Raw genomic sequence first — 12,417 nt, 5'->3', positions numbered from 1 at the left:
CTCTGAAGAGGTGGCTGAGCTGGTGAGCACGGTGCCTCCCGAGATGGAGACAGTGATTAATTAAACGTTTCCCTGACCGTGCCTTTGCATGACGCTCATGACCTGGGACCTGCTCTGGTTTCAACCTGCCAGGCGTTACTTAGGCTAAAAATAAACTTGAAGCGAGGCTAAAAACAAACTTGAGTTCGTTACCGGTTTTGGTGCTTTCTCGTTGTCCAGCCCCCAAAGCGGGAGTGTAATCTGTTCAGATACAAGAAGTCAGTGAATACTGTGGCACTTGGGGACAAATGAATGCTGCGAAGATGCATCGTCTTCATCAAAGATGTATTAAGTTTAAATAGGTTTTCATCCTTTGTCAAAGGAATGCGAAGCATGTGTGAAATTAATTCTGACTGCTGTGTGGGGATAGTTTTTAGGGTTTTGTTTGGTTTTGGGGTTTTTTATAATGATGAGCAGACTTTTGTGTCACAAAGTCGAAATACAGAACTTTACTCTTTGTCTCTAAGCATCAGCTAAATTTCTGCACAGCAAATGTGGAGGATTCTTGGCCATCCAGACCTCTCCTCAGCCCCTGGGCTCCTTCTGTTCTGCATTGCAAAAGGGAATGATGGCAGCTGATAATCCCAACATCCTTCCCTCCTTCCGATCTCCTTCCGTCAGCTGACACTTACCAGTGTCTGAACGCTGCATGGTAAAACTCAAATAGCATCAAAATGGCATTTGCAAGATTGAACTAGCACAAGGTGATTTTTATTGGCAGTTGATGTTTGCCATTTATTGCTCTATTATTTATAAACCCTGTTATTGCTTGGGCCAACTTGTAATTGGTGTGTGCACTGTCGATTTGAACTCAGAGGCTGCCAGACGTCGTACTGTCCTTTCATACAACCATACTGGCAATGGGAAGTCTTAGGAACTTAGGGCAACCTCTGCTCTTAAAGTGTGAGCTGTAAAACCATTGGAGTTGTCTGTACAGTGGCAGAGAATTCACTGTACCCGCAGGATTTCTAAAGACAGGTTGTTCCCCTGAGAAATCATCTGTAATTCAACTTTTGGGAGTGGGGGGGTTGCTCATGCTTTTAAATTTAATGAGGATTCAGCTATTTATGATGATGAATTTAGAAGGAAAGGTAATAATTTTTGGACCCTGTTGGTGGTGTTACTCTGACTTCTGGAATCTGATCGTAGTCTTGTATGGTTGGTGTTGCCTACTTCAATTACTGACAGATTTCATTCTATTAATTTTATTTTAAGTGGTATTTTTACATGGTCGTTTTCTATTTTTCATTTGTAGTTAGGTGAAGCTTCTCAAGGCTGGTTCCTCTCTTGTTTTTCTTTTCTTGACACTTACTCCGTTGTGTGGACAGGGTCGCAAGCTCCTGATCATTGGAACCACGAGTCGCAAAGATGTCCTGCAGGAAATGGAAATGCTGAATGCTTTCAGCACTACAATTCATGTGCCCAACATTGCAACAGGGGAGCAGCTGATGGAGGCTTTGGAGGTGAGAAAAAGTTCAAGGATGACAAGCTCAAAATTTGCTGGAAATGGGTGATTTTGCAGTAGCTCTGCCTTTGGGAACACTGTCCCACTTAAAACTGTTAGGTCATGGCATAATGTTAAGGCTTCTCCCTAATACTTTATCGTACAATAAATTAACAGAATGAGATTACAGGGAAAAAGTTTATGGAGCGGATTGAAAGATTCTGAGGGCATGGAAGTGGATAATGAATATAATTGGGGCACTTACACCCTGGAGGGTGCCAAGCTCTCATTAATTTGGAACATCATCAAATGAAGGTGTTTGGTGCTGGAGATCATAGGTTTTTTATAAATTCGTGCCCTTAATGGCTTCTTATTCTATGCCATAGTGGAAATTGTAGTGAATATTGAAGGCTGTTAAAATAAACAGGCAAGTCTTTTGTACAAACTTGGAAAATTATCACAACGATAATATCACCAAAGCCTGAAAGACACAGACACTCCTGCAGCAGTTTTGAAAGCGTACTGAGGCTTGAGCCACTGTGTTCCTTCTAGAGTCTAATCTGGAGAAAATGGATCATAAAAGAGAAGAACTGTTTGATTAGAGTTGTCATGAAAAGAACCATGATGGAATAAACAAATCTTAAGTGTTTTACCTTGTCTGGATATATTGCAACAAATTTTCCTTCTAAGCTAGAAAATGCTTTCTAGCTTCTCATTCCCTTTTCCCTGAGTTGGGTAGTGTTCTTCCTACTGACAGTCTCCTGTTGTTGATTATTTTTGTTGTTGTTTTTTTCCCCCAGCTCCTGGGTAACTTCAAAGACAAGGAACGCAGCACTATTGCACAGAATGTCAAAGGGAAGCCTGTCTGGATTGGCATCAAGAAACTGCTGATGCTGATAGAAATGTCATTACAAGTAAGAATGTTTCTGGTCCAGGAAGGACTGGGATAAATAAAGCAGGCGTAGAGGTCCCCACTTCTCCGCAGACTCCTACTTTAGTTGTGTGGTAGGAGCCTTTGAATTGGTTTAATCAAGAAAAGAGCTACAGTGAGAAGAAATTTTCTGAACAAAGAAATCGCCAGGTCTTGGTCTGCAGAGAGATCTTTAAAGACCACAGTGCCTATAGGCTGTTTAGAGCCACACTTCAGAGAAGAGCATCTGGCAACTGGAGGGATTGGATTAACTTTACCTTTCATGAAATTTCTTCTCTACACCCAGCATGTTAAGATTGCAGATAGCAATCACTCAGGATTTTTTTTTTTTTTTTTTTTAAAGAAAAAGGTGCCTGTGCAGGTGTATGTGCTCTTTCCCTGAAGAAGATAAATCTGTCAGGCTGTTCAGCTGCTCTTCTCTTTATTTTCCACTTTCAGCACTTTAAAGAAAATAATTGCAGAGGGTAGAAATATGTAGCTCTTAACCCTCCCCCGCACCCATCATCTATGCCTGCGAGCCAGCCATCAAGCTTGTGCTCGACAGTATATGCATGCTAAAAATGAGAGGGTGTAGCGTGCAGCCCTAATCCTCGCAGCTGACATTTCAGCGCCCTTCTGAGTCTTCCCCCCCCTCGCACACACTCTCTTTTCACATCAAATGGATTTAGTGCAGCTGAGTGAACTGTCCTTAGATCTTCCTAGGAGAGGCTGAGCATAAGCTAAGAGGCATGTAGTTTAGCAGCATATAAGTCATGTATCCCTCTGTTCACTATTCACAATTCTGTTAAAACTTGCACAGCACTAAGGATATGCTCTGACTGGATGTCACCTCAGGGAATAAAGTCATTTATCTAGATTACTTTTTCCTCTTCTTCCTTGGCTTTTAATTCCATACCTACAGGCAAGTCAGTAAGTCATTGCTCACATGTATTAAATGTAGTTAAGGGGTGCAGGCCTTCGGGGACTGCCTGGCTCTGTTGCAGTCTGTTTCACTTAGCCTTTACAATGGATTCCTCCTCCTGACGCAGGACGTTTTCTTTTGCTGCTTTGACCTTAAGTGTTGGTTCTTTTCAAAACTGAAGGTGAAGGTTATGTAAATTATGGGCCATTCTGAATCGGGAGCATGGGTGGAAATGCTTACCCCAGACTTGTTCACGGCATCGCCCCGTGGCCACGCACCTATGATGCTGTAGGTGGGGAGTTTTCGTGCTGCCCTAGCTTGTGCAGATGTGTAAACTGGTCTTGTGCATTTTTATTTTTTTTTTAACCATTATGTAGGTGAGTCCCTGACCAGTCGGGCTGGGAGAAAACAGGCAGAACTGTGACTCTGTCATCCCTGACAAACTGAAAAAGTGTAACATGAAGGGCTGCTACTGCCGATACAGATGATTGATAATCCACCTTTGCTACTGGTCGCGGTTTTACCTGAAACCAGGACACTACTGTACGTGGATGGTTGGTAGCAAGGTGACTTATGCTGTTACACTTAATTCAGGCAATTGTGTCATAGCATAGGTAATAGCATATGGAAGCTAAATATGACGAAGTTCTGTTCCAAAAGGTCTGAGGTGCTTACATGACTCCATCTGCTGAACTGCCATAAATACAGGAAAGCAATACAGGCTGTCACTAAATAGGAGAACACTCGTGTCTGAATACATTGAAAGACCACAATGGTATCTCATTTGGCTAGCTTTTACAGGAAGGCAGAATTGCACCAAATGAGAAGTCCAAGACTAGTTCCTTTTTTTTTTTTTTTTTTTCACTGAGCTGGACCACAGCTTTCTAGAAAGAGATTTGAAAATCTCTTAAAAATTCCAAGTGATGCATGAAATTTCTCAAAATTCAGCTGAGGAGATCCCATGGTGAATGAATTCTTTGCCCCTAGTTTTTTTCTCTGCAGTCACTGAATCTGTGTTTGTTGTTTCACTAGACTAGTAAACCCAATGTATGCTGTATGTATGTATTCTTAAGCTGTCCAAATGACTTTCAGTTTGTTTCGGACTAAGTCTTGTGGAACCAGTCTCTCGATATCAAAATCCTTTCTTGGAGTACAGTGAACCACTGCATTGCTCTGGTATCTTGGGTTGCTTTGTTACCTTGTTTATGAGCCTTGTAAACCCACACTTTTTGGCAGCTTAATTTCCCTTGAACTATGTTTATTGCTATTCCTGGCCTGCTTTAATGTCAAACTGCTCATATTTAGTGTCACATACTTTGGTCATCTTGTATACACTGCATGTCCTGGAATGATGTTATGTTCTTTTTCAAAAGAGGTCTTTGATGAATGGATACACCCATGATCTGCCAGGATCCAGGAAAGTTTAGTTTTGAAGTATCCTTGGCTGCAGTACACGGACCACCTTGCAGTACTATCGGGTGCCACACTAGCTTTACCCTACCCTGGGGTGCCGCTAGATACATGAGCCTTCTCTTTCCGCGGCTAGGGGCCTGGTTCCTTCGGCTCATTTTGCCTGTCTTGTTGCTCTTGGACCTTGCTGGCAACTCTCCAAAAACGGAAGTGTCTCCTCCTTGGAGCAGAAACCTGAATGAACCAGGCAGCTTTCCAGAAAGTCCCTTTTCATACCTCCAGTATTTCCTGATTTGGTAACTTCTGCTTAGCAGAAATAAAACTTAAGTTCATCTAAGCTGCTTCTCTGTGATATCTTAACATACATGGGAACTTATTTTGAAAGGTCATCAGATAATAACACCTATATTGTTTTAAACTAAACGCTGTATCTGTACATACTAAGGGTTGGGATTTTACAACAGGTTTACAGGGGTGCTGTGCTACCCAAGGGTGTGCACATCTTGGTGGAGTATCTCCTCTTCCCTGGACTGAAGATTAATGAAGTCTCTTCAGTTTCCTTTTTTCTGAAGACTCCCAGGCATGCCCTGGGGACACCGCATTACCTAGAAAGGAACAGCCATTTTCTTGCCACCTGATGTGTGTCACAGAGTCAGTCTCCACGCTGTTTTTCTACAAAATCTCTCATGCCATTTGATAGCAGCTTTTTCTCTTTTGCAGGGCACTAGGGTTCAAGAGTCCTGAACCTGCTTCCTCTTTGTGCCCTATTGACACCATCTTCTCCTTCCAGGGCAGATCAACCTTCTGGATTTGTGTCTGCATTTTTTAATAAGCTGTTTGATCAAGTTTGCCTCTTTGTTGCCTTTCAGCTTCCTGCTTTAGTCTTTCGGATGAGATATTGAGTCTACACATAGATGCTGTTCCTCCCAAAGAGTCTGTAGAAACTGTGTCAGTACAGATTATGGAAAGTGTCTCACTATGGCCACTTTCTTATGGCTGAGTGAAAAGGGGTGGGGAGGCAGTGTCTTTGATTTGGAAAACAGAACACTGGCAAGTTTGAATTTCAGCTGGTAGCATTAATACAGTTGAATGAAAAGAAGAGATTTGATTTGATCCATCTCAGATCACGTTGGAGCGCAACTACTTTAGTGAGTTGCTGTTCCGCTAACCATCAAGCCGCCTTTCACCGGTTTGCCTGATTTTGCAGAATACTTAAGATTTTAGAACCACAGAATCATTCTTGTTGGAAAGGACCTCAGGATGTTATCTAGTCCGATTCAGATCTTCAGAAAGCACTTGTATAGGTGATAACAGACATCTCACCACCCTCTTCAGCATCAATATTTGATGGGAACCAGGCCTGTCCAGCTCTGACAGGAATGGATGAAGTTTGGGGTTTGGACTGTTGCCAGCAGAGTCCACTTCTTGGCAGTTCATTTGCCCAACTCTTCTAGCTTTCTCATGGAGAATCTGTCTGTGAGTCTGGGCCACAGATGAGAATCAAATCTGAGGACTTGGTGGGCTGCCACTTGAGTAACTCCTCTGAAGAAGTCCTTTCAGAAGTAGACATTTTTACTACCAGTATCTACAAAAATGTTGTGTGTCTTACCTGAGACAGCCAGGGATACCTCTCAGATGCACTTTTCTACTCATGGTCAAAGATCAAATGTATTTTGTCCTTTTCCTCAAATCCTTTTTTTTTTTATGGGCTCTCTGAAGCTTGGTGAGAGAGTGTACACTGGTAATTCTTTTTGCTTAAGCTTGGCCTTGGCAGCTCTGGTCCCTAGGCTTGCTTTGGTTGTCCATGTAACTTGAGGTTTCAGCCACTATTTTGTCCAGGACTTGCAGTAAGCACTTCATCTAGCTCACTGTGCAGGTGGTATCTGGTTCTCTAGGGTAAACGGTTCATGACCACCATCTCTTTGGATGAATGTCATGGAGAGCAGGAAGGTACTAAACAGATACACTCTGCTAATTGCACCCATAGTACTTTTTTTTTTGTCTTTGTCTAGTCCAACCCCCTGCTCTGACCAACCATGACCAACTAGAAGAGGTTGCTCAAGGCCATGTCCAGTTGGGTCTTGAGTGCCTCCAAGGATGGAGACTTCACAACCTCCTCCTAATAGTGTGTGATCACCCTTGCAATTAAGAGCTTTCTGTTCTGTTTACGTGGAACTAATTTCAGTTTGTGCCTGTGGCTAGTCCTCTCCATGGGCACACTCAGAAGAGTGTGTGTCTCCTTCATTACTCCCTCCCACCAGGTATTTATACACATTGGTAGGAGTCACCCTTCCCCCTGCCAGTCCCAAGTCTTCTCTGCTCCAGACTAAACATTCTTACCTCTTGTAGCCTCTCTTTGTATGACAGATGCCCAAATGATCCTTGTGACCCTTTGCTGGACACTCTTCTGGTATGTCACTGTCTCTTGTGTACTGGGGAGCCCCCAACTGGACGCTGTCCTCCAGGTGTGGTGTCACTGAGAAGAGGGGAACAATCATATCCCTCCATCTGGTAGCAACGTTCCTCCTAACAAAGCCCAGGGTGCTGTTGGCCATCTTTGTTGCAAGGGCCCATTGCTGGTTCACGTTCAACTTGTCCTCCAGGACCCTCAGGTCCTTTTCTGAAAAGCCCCTTTCCAGCTGATTGTCCCCCAGCCTGTACTGGTGCATGGGGTTACTCCTGCCTGGGTGGAAGACTTTGCATTTCCCTTTGTTGAACTGCATGAGATTTGTGTTGGTCTGTATGTTGGTCCAGCTGAGGTCTGTCTGAATGACAGCACCATCATCAAGTGCATGAAACACATCTCCCAATTCTGTCATCTGCAAACGTGCTGAGGGTGCGCTCTGTCCCCAAATCCTGCTTGTTAGTGAAGAGGTTGGGCAATGCCAGCTCCCACATGGATGCCTGGCGTATACTGCTGGTGACTGGCCTCCAGCTGGACTTCATGCCACTGATGGCAACTTTTTGAGCCCAGCAGTTTAACCAGTTTTCAGTCCGTTGCACTGTTCTAGTTATTTAGTCTGTACTTACCAGTAAATGACACTTTGTGCAGCCACCTGGGGTTGTGGTCACGCCTTTATCAAGTCCTTGCCATTCTGGAAACCTCCAGAAATATAGGAAGAGAGGTGGTTGAGTTGTCATAGGACTGTAAGATAAATGAGGTCAGAACCTCAAGATGTCATCTAGTCCAGCTTTCTCCTTAGGAAGAATCAGCCACATGGTCAGACCAGAGTCCTTTGGATGGGGAAGATCTGAGATCCTTTGCCAGGAGAGCGTTAGATCCTTAGTGCTGTGGTGTGGGTTACACCTGTGGATTCCCCCGGAGAAAGGGGACTTCAAGTAATCAGTGTTCAGGGTGTGTGGCCCATGTGCATGTACTCCTGTCCCACTTGTCTTCAGCCTTTCTGATAGAATCATAGAATCATTTAGGTTGGAAAAGACCTTTAAGATCATTGAGTCCAACTGTAAACTTGGTCCTGCCAAGTCCACCACTACACCATGTCCCCAAGTGCCACATCTGCACCTAGAAACGGGACAACTGAAATAGTGACAGACATGCTTTGTAGCCAGGTGTCAACTGGAAGAGGTTGTGGAGATGATTTAGGCTAGAGGGATACTGGAGACACCATTCTTCTGGTCTCCAGTTATGTGGCACAACAGTCCCTCACTTAGTACCCGTGTGTTACACGGTTCAAATGCTGCTTTAGGGCATGGGGTAGCCTTTCGTTTCTTCTGGGATCCTGAACGTTACCAGTGTGCCTTTGCACATTAAAAACCCACCTTAATAGCTCAGTGATCCTCAGTAAATTCCTTTAAATCGCCTTGTTTCAGCGAATTTATTTTTCTGATCTAAAAATAGTTCAGCAGTTGGTATTGAGGTATTTGCCTTGCTGACACATGTCAAAGTGACAGGAAGTTACACAGTTTCAGGCTTTTCTTAGCATGAAAAGGAAATTCTCATCGGCTGTTTCTTCCCTGCCTGCATCACTGGTAACACTGGTGGTGTTTTAGGATTTCTTTTCTTCCAAGTTGTTTTTGAATACATCTGTGGTGCCCTCAGTTGCAGTGGTCATGGTTTTAAATAGATGGCTTCTTCACATCTGGAATTGGTGGCAATTTTCCTTAAGGAACATAAAACATGATAGAGGAGTTCAATGAGCCTCTTTGGTGAGAGGCCAGGGCACATGCTGAAACTTTGCTTCCCCCCCTCCAAGGATAAGTCCCAGTTCTATGTTTTAGTAGAGTGCTTGCCTGTTTGTTACCAAGTGGGTGACAGAGCTGGGAACATTACAACCAGTCAACTTCCTAGTACCATTTACTGAATGTTTTCAGGAAGAACCTGCTGTATTTTTGGCAGTGTGTTAAGGATACGAGGTGTTGATGAAGGTTACAGAGCAAACAGAAGTTGGAGTTTCTAGGCCAAATGAACTGTTGCAATACAACACAAAGATGCTCTGAGAACAAACGGTCTCCAATTTTCAACTGTTTATAGTCCTAACTTGCTGTATCTTGGTGTAGCGGTGGCAATTTACCTAGAGTTTTTCACATTAGAGAGGATCAGCACGAAGGACTGATGCAGTTATATGTTGTGTCTTCTGATGGCAGCTTGAGTCTGTCTCCGTAGTAGCCCTTCCTCCCACTTCCCTGTTGTCTCTGCCTCTGCGTTGGGGGAGAAGCAGGACAGATCTTTAGGGGATGTTCCTGGTTGATGAGCCACAACACAAGTCCGTACTGCAAATTCTGGAAGCCTTGCGCTGCGATTCAGCTTTCCCTTAGGTGCTGACCCACCACACGCAGCTCCTCTCCTCTGGTGCTGTGCTGCTGGAGCCGTAAGGGGTAAGGAACGACAGAGGAAAATCGAGGACATCTTCAGTCCCTCCTGTTCCTGACTGTCCGATTTGCTGCTCCGGCTCTGGGAAGGGGCAGACAGAGAGTGGGCCTGGCTTGTGCAGAGCCAGGCTGGAACTGGCAGTGTGGGATGAAGCTAGCGTGTAGATTACCATGAAAGCAGAAGTACCTGATAGAAATGCTTGTGTATGTTTCCAGTCTGGCTCACCTCCTAGCTGTGTGAGCACGCTAAGCTTGTGCTGATGAGCTTTTTCTCTTGTGCGGTGCACAATTTAGCTGCAGAACTTCTGGACAAACAGGCTGATCTCTGGCCAGGCCAATGCATGGGCAAACACGTGCATCTCCAGCCGTCTTTGTGGCCTCATTTTCCTGTTGTGCTATTTGGAAGATTGCTTCAGGTTAATGGAGATCTCTTTTGTTTGGTGTTTAGATGGATCCTGAGTATCGGGTGAAAAAATTCTTGGCTCTTCTGAGAGAAGAAGGAACGTAAGTACTTTTATTTTAAAGCATTGTTTAAAATTCTCTTCTCTGCTCAGAAACAGGCATGTCTTTGAGGGGAAACTGCAGTTTAGTATATCTGATCTCATGGTTGCCTCCTCCTTTATTTACAGAACTGTATATCAGATCAGTTCTCCTTTGTTTGGCTATTTCCCAGTTGTTTTGGGAGGGGGGGAGGTCCGGAAGACTTTTTGAGAATCTGCTTGCCTGAATTCTCTGCTTTTCTTAATTTACGTGTGACTTTAAAATTTAAATGAGATATCGGACCACAATTTAGCTTTCTTTAACTAAAGTAAATTGGAAGAGATTCAGCTAGAGTTAAAATCTAGCTGTTTTTCTAAAATCTGGAACTGTGATTTCTTGTGTTTCTCCTGTCTGAGAGAAGGATGTCCTACTCTTTCCCCTGTAGGTATCACAGGGAATAGTTGAGCTCAGTCTTGGCAGTGGCATCTCCTAGAAAATGACTTTCTAATACATGTAGGGCAGTACCTGTGCTGGGGAAACTCACAACAGTATCTATCCTGGCTACATGTGAGTGGGTTTCAGTGTGTGCTTGATGCTGTGATACATGTGCATGCTTTCTTGATGGATTTGGCTTCTTTTGCAAGAGTTCATTCCCTAGACTGAACGTGGACCAAGTGCAAGATCAACAGCTGGAAAAGTGACCAACCTGGAGAATATACACTGGGATCTTTACTCTTCTGTGTTCAACACACTGGACAAAGTGAAATGCTCCCCTGTTTCCAAGAACCCAATGTGGAATCTGCATGTTTAGTGCAATACAGTATCTTTATTCTTCGTCTTTAATATACTGATGTCATGTGGAAGTGTCTTCTAGAACACTGTGCTTCTGTCTCTGTGCAGGCGAGGCTGCGTTCTCGTTTGATTTTAGCATGGGGGAAATGTCCTGTAAGTTTTGAAGCTAATGCTTGCTTGTGTCCAGCATCCAGTTGCTACGATAGGAAGGAAATTCTCATTTCTAATAAAAACCTGATAGTCTGTGGTGAAGACATATTAAAGTACTACTCTGCGTTATCCTGATCTGATGAACACTTTCTTATGTCATCCTATGCCTCATTGAGCATTGAGCCAGGCTCATAACCTAAAGACAGTGCCCACAATAATTCAGCTCCAGAATTGCCTAGATGCTAATACCTGCTTGCTTTCATACCCGGGTATTTTGTGGCCCGATGAGAGAGACTGGCTAGTGGCATTAGGGACTGAAAGAAGGCAGGGAAGTACGTTAATCAGAATAGAGGAAACTTCCAAATCCAGTATTTAAGGCATCAAAGCTTGTTTGTTAATTCAACAACAGTTTGAAATGCTGATTCCAGCCTGAAAGCTCTTCATGAGTGCAACATAGATGGCAGCTTTGGCATTAGCCAGCCTCGTTATCTCCCATTTTTTCTGCCATGTTACCAAAGGTTGAAATTCCTCCTTAGAGATAGAGAGGAAGCCAAGCTCTGCAGGTGCACCAGATGTGTATTGCCATGTTTTTGCACTGAAATAAAGGAATGTATCAAACTTTGCTATATGATCCTTCCCCAATAGTCATCTCGCGTCAATGAGATGCTGTTGACGATGACTGCATGAGGCTACTCCCCTCTGGTTCTTTGGCTCCACACGTTTAATAAGGTTCATGGAACATACCTCAATTTGGTGGGGCATGAAGTCAAAGCCATTTATGAGATCTTAGTCAGTGTAGCTTCCTAAACTTGACTAGAGATGCTGCTAAGGGCTAGCAGCTTGTACCCAAAGTGATGTTCCCAGGGAAGGAGGGTGCTTCACGTCCTTTCAGGCCCAGAGGTGAAGGTACTGTAGTCCTTAGTGCACACTTACAGTGGTCGGAGTATTTTAGTCACTCCACTCTGGTTTCTCTTCCTTTGGCAGTGCTGTTGTATTGTGATGACATCGCGAGTCCCAGTGGTTGTTATTCCCTCTCATTTTGTGTACGATCTTGTGAATTTATTTGTTCCTTTCTTTCCTCTGCTAGTCCTAGTGACAGCAGCACACGTTAACTTATATTTCAGAGTAAATGATGTAAACCGTATTGTCTTTGTCCAGAACTATATTGATGAATAAATATCTGGTTTAATTGCACATTCAATGGATTCAATAAAAAGCACAACTACTTGTGATGATCTGGGAGCCGTCTGTGTCTTTGGTGCTAGTCAGAGGTGTGTGTGTGTGTATATGTGTGTATATAGTGCTGATGTATGGCATGAAGGTAACAAAGCTATTTCCAGGCTGCTGCTGGCCAGAGGGATGCTCACTTTGTAGCTAAGCGTGGATGGATTGAATACAGCCCGGCCTGGATAGCTTGACTTCAGGTAGTTTTAAAGGAGT

At 43.8% G+C, this 12,417-nt stretch overlaps 1 protein-coding gene across 3 annotated transcripts in view; it reads left to right on the top strand.

The window, feature by feature from the left end:
- The window catches only part of NSF (N-ethylmaleimide sensitive factor, vesicle fusing ATPase), an 81,580-nt gene extending 69,371 nt beyond the window's left edge, over positions 1-12,209 (top strand). For 2 of the 3 annotated variants that reach the window (XM_075775274.1, XM_075775276.1), the window contains exons 18-21: positions 1,368-1,502; positions 2,284-2,397; positions 10,004-10,059; positions 10,680-12,209. In XM_075775274.1, coding sequence (XP_075631389.1) covers positions 1,368-1,502; positions 2,284-2,397; positions 10,004-10,059; positions 10,680-10,698 — 324 coding nt within the window. In that variant the 3' untranslated portion in view covers positions 10,699-12,209. Of the gene's footprint in view, positions 1-1,367; positions 1,503-2,283; positions 2,398-10,003; positions 10,060-10,480 lie in introns of all 3 variants that reach the window. The other variant, XM_075775275.1, reaches the window with a different exon arrangement.
- Positions 12,210-12,417: the final 208 nt, after the last annotated feature.

Source organism: Balearica regulorum, chromosome 24 (assembly GCF_011004875.1).
Source record: "Balearica regulorum gibbericeps isolate bBalReg1 chromosome 24, bBalReg1.pri, whole genome shotgun sequence".
Taxonomy (NCBI): domain Eukaryota; kingdom Metazoa; phylum Chordata; class Aves; order Gruiformes; family Gruidae; genus Balearica; species Balearica regulorum.
Note: the sequence above shows the minus strand (reverse complement) of the source record. Positions and strands in the feature narration are given on the sequence as shown.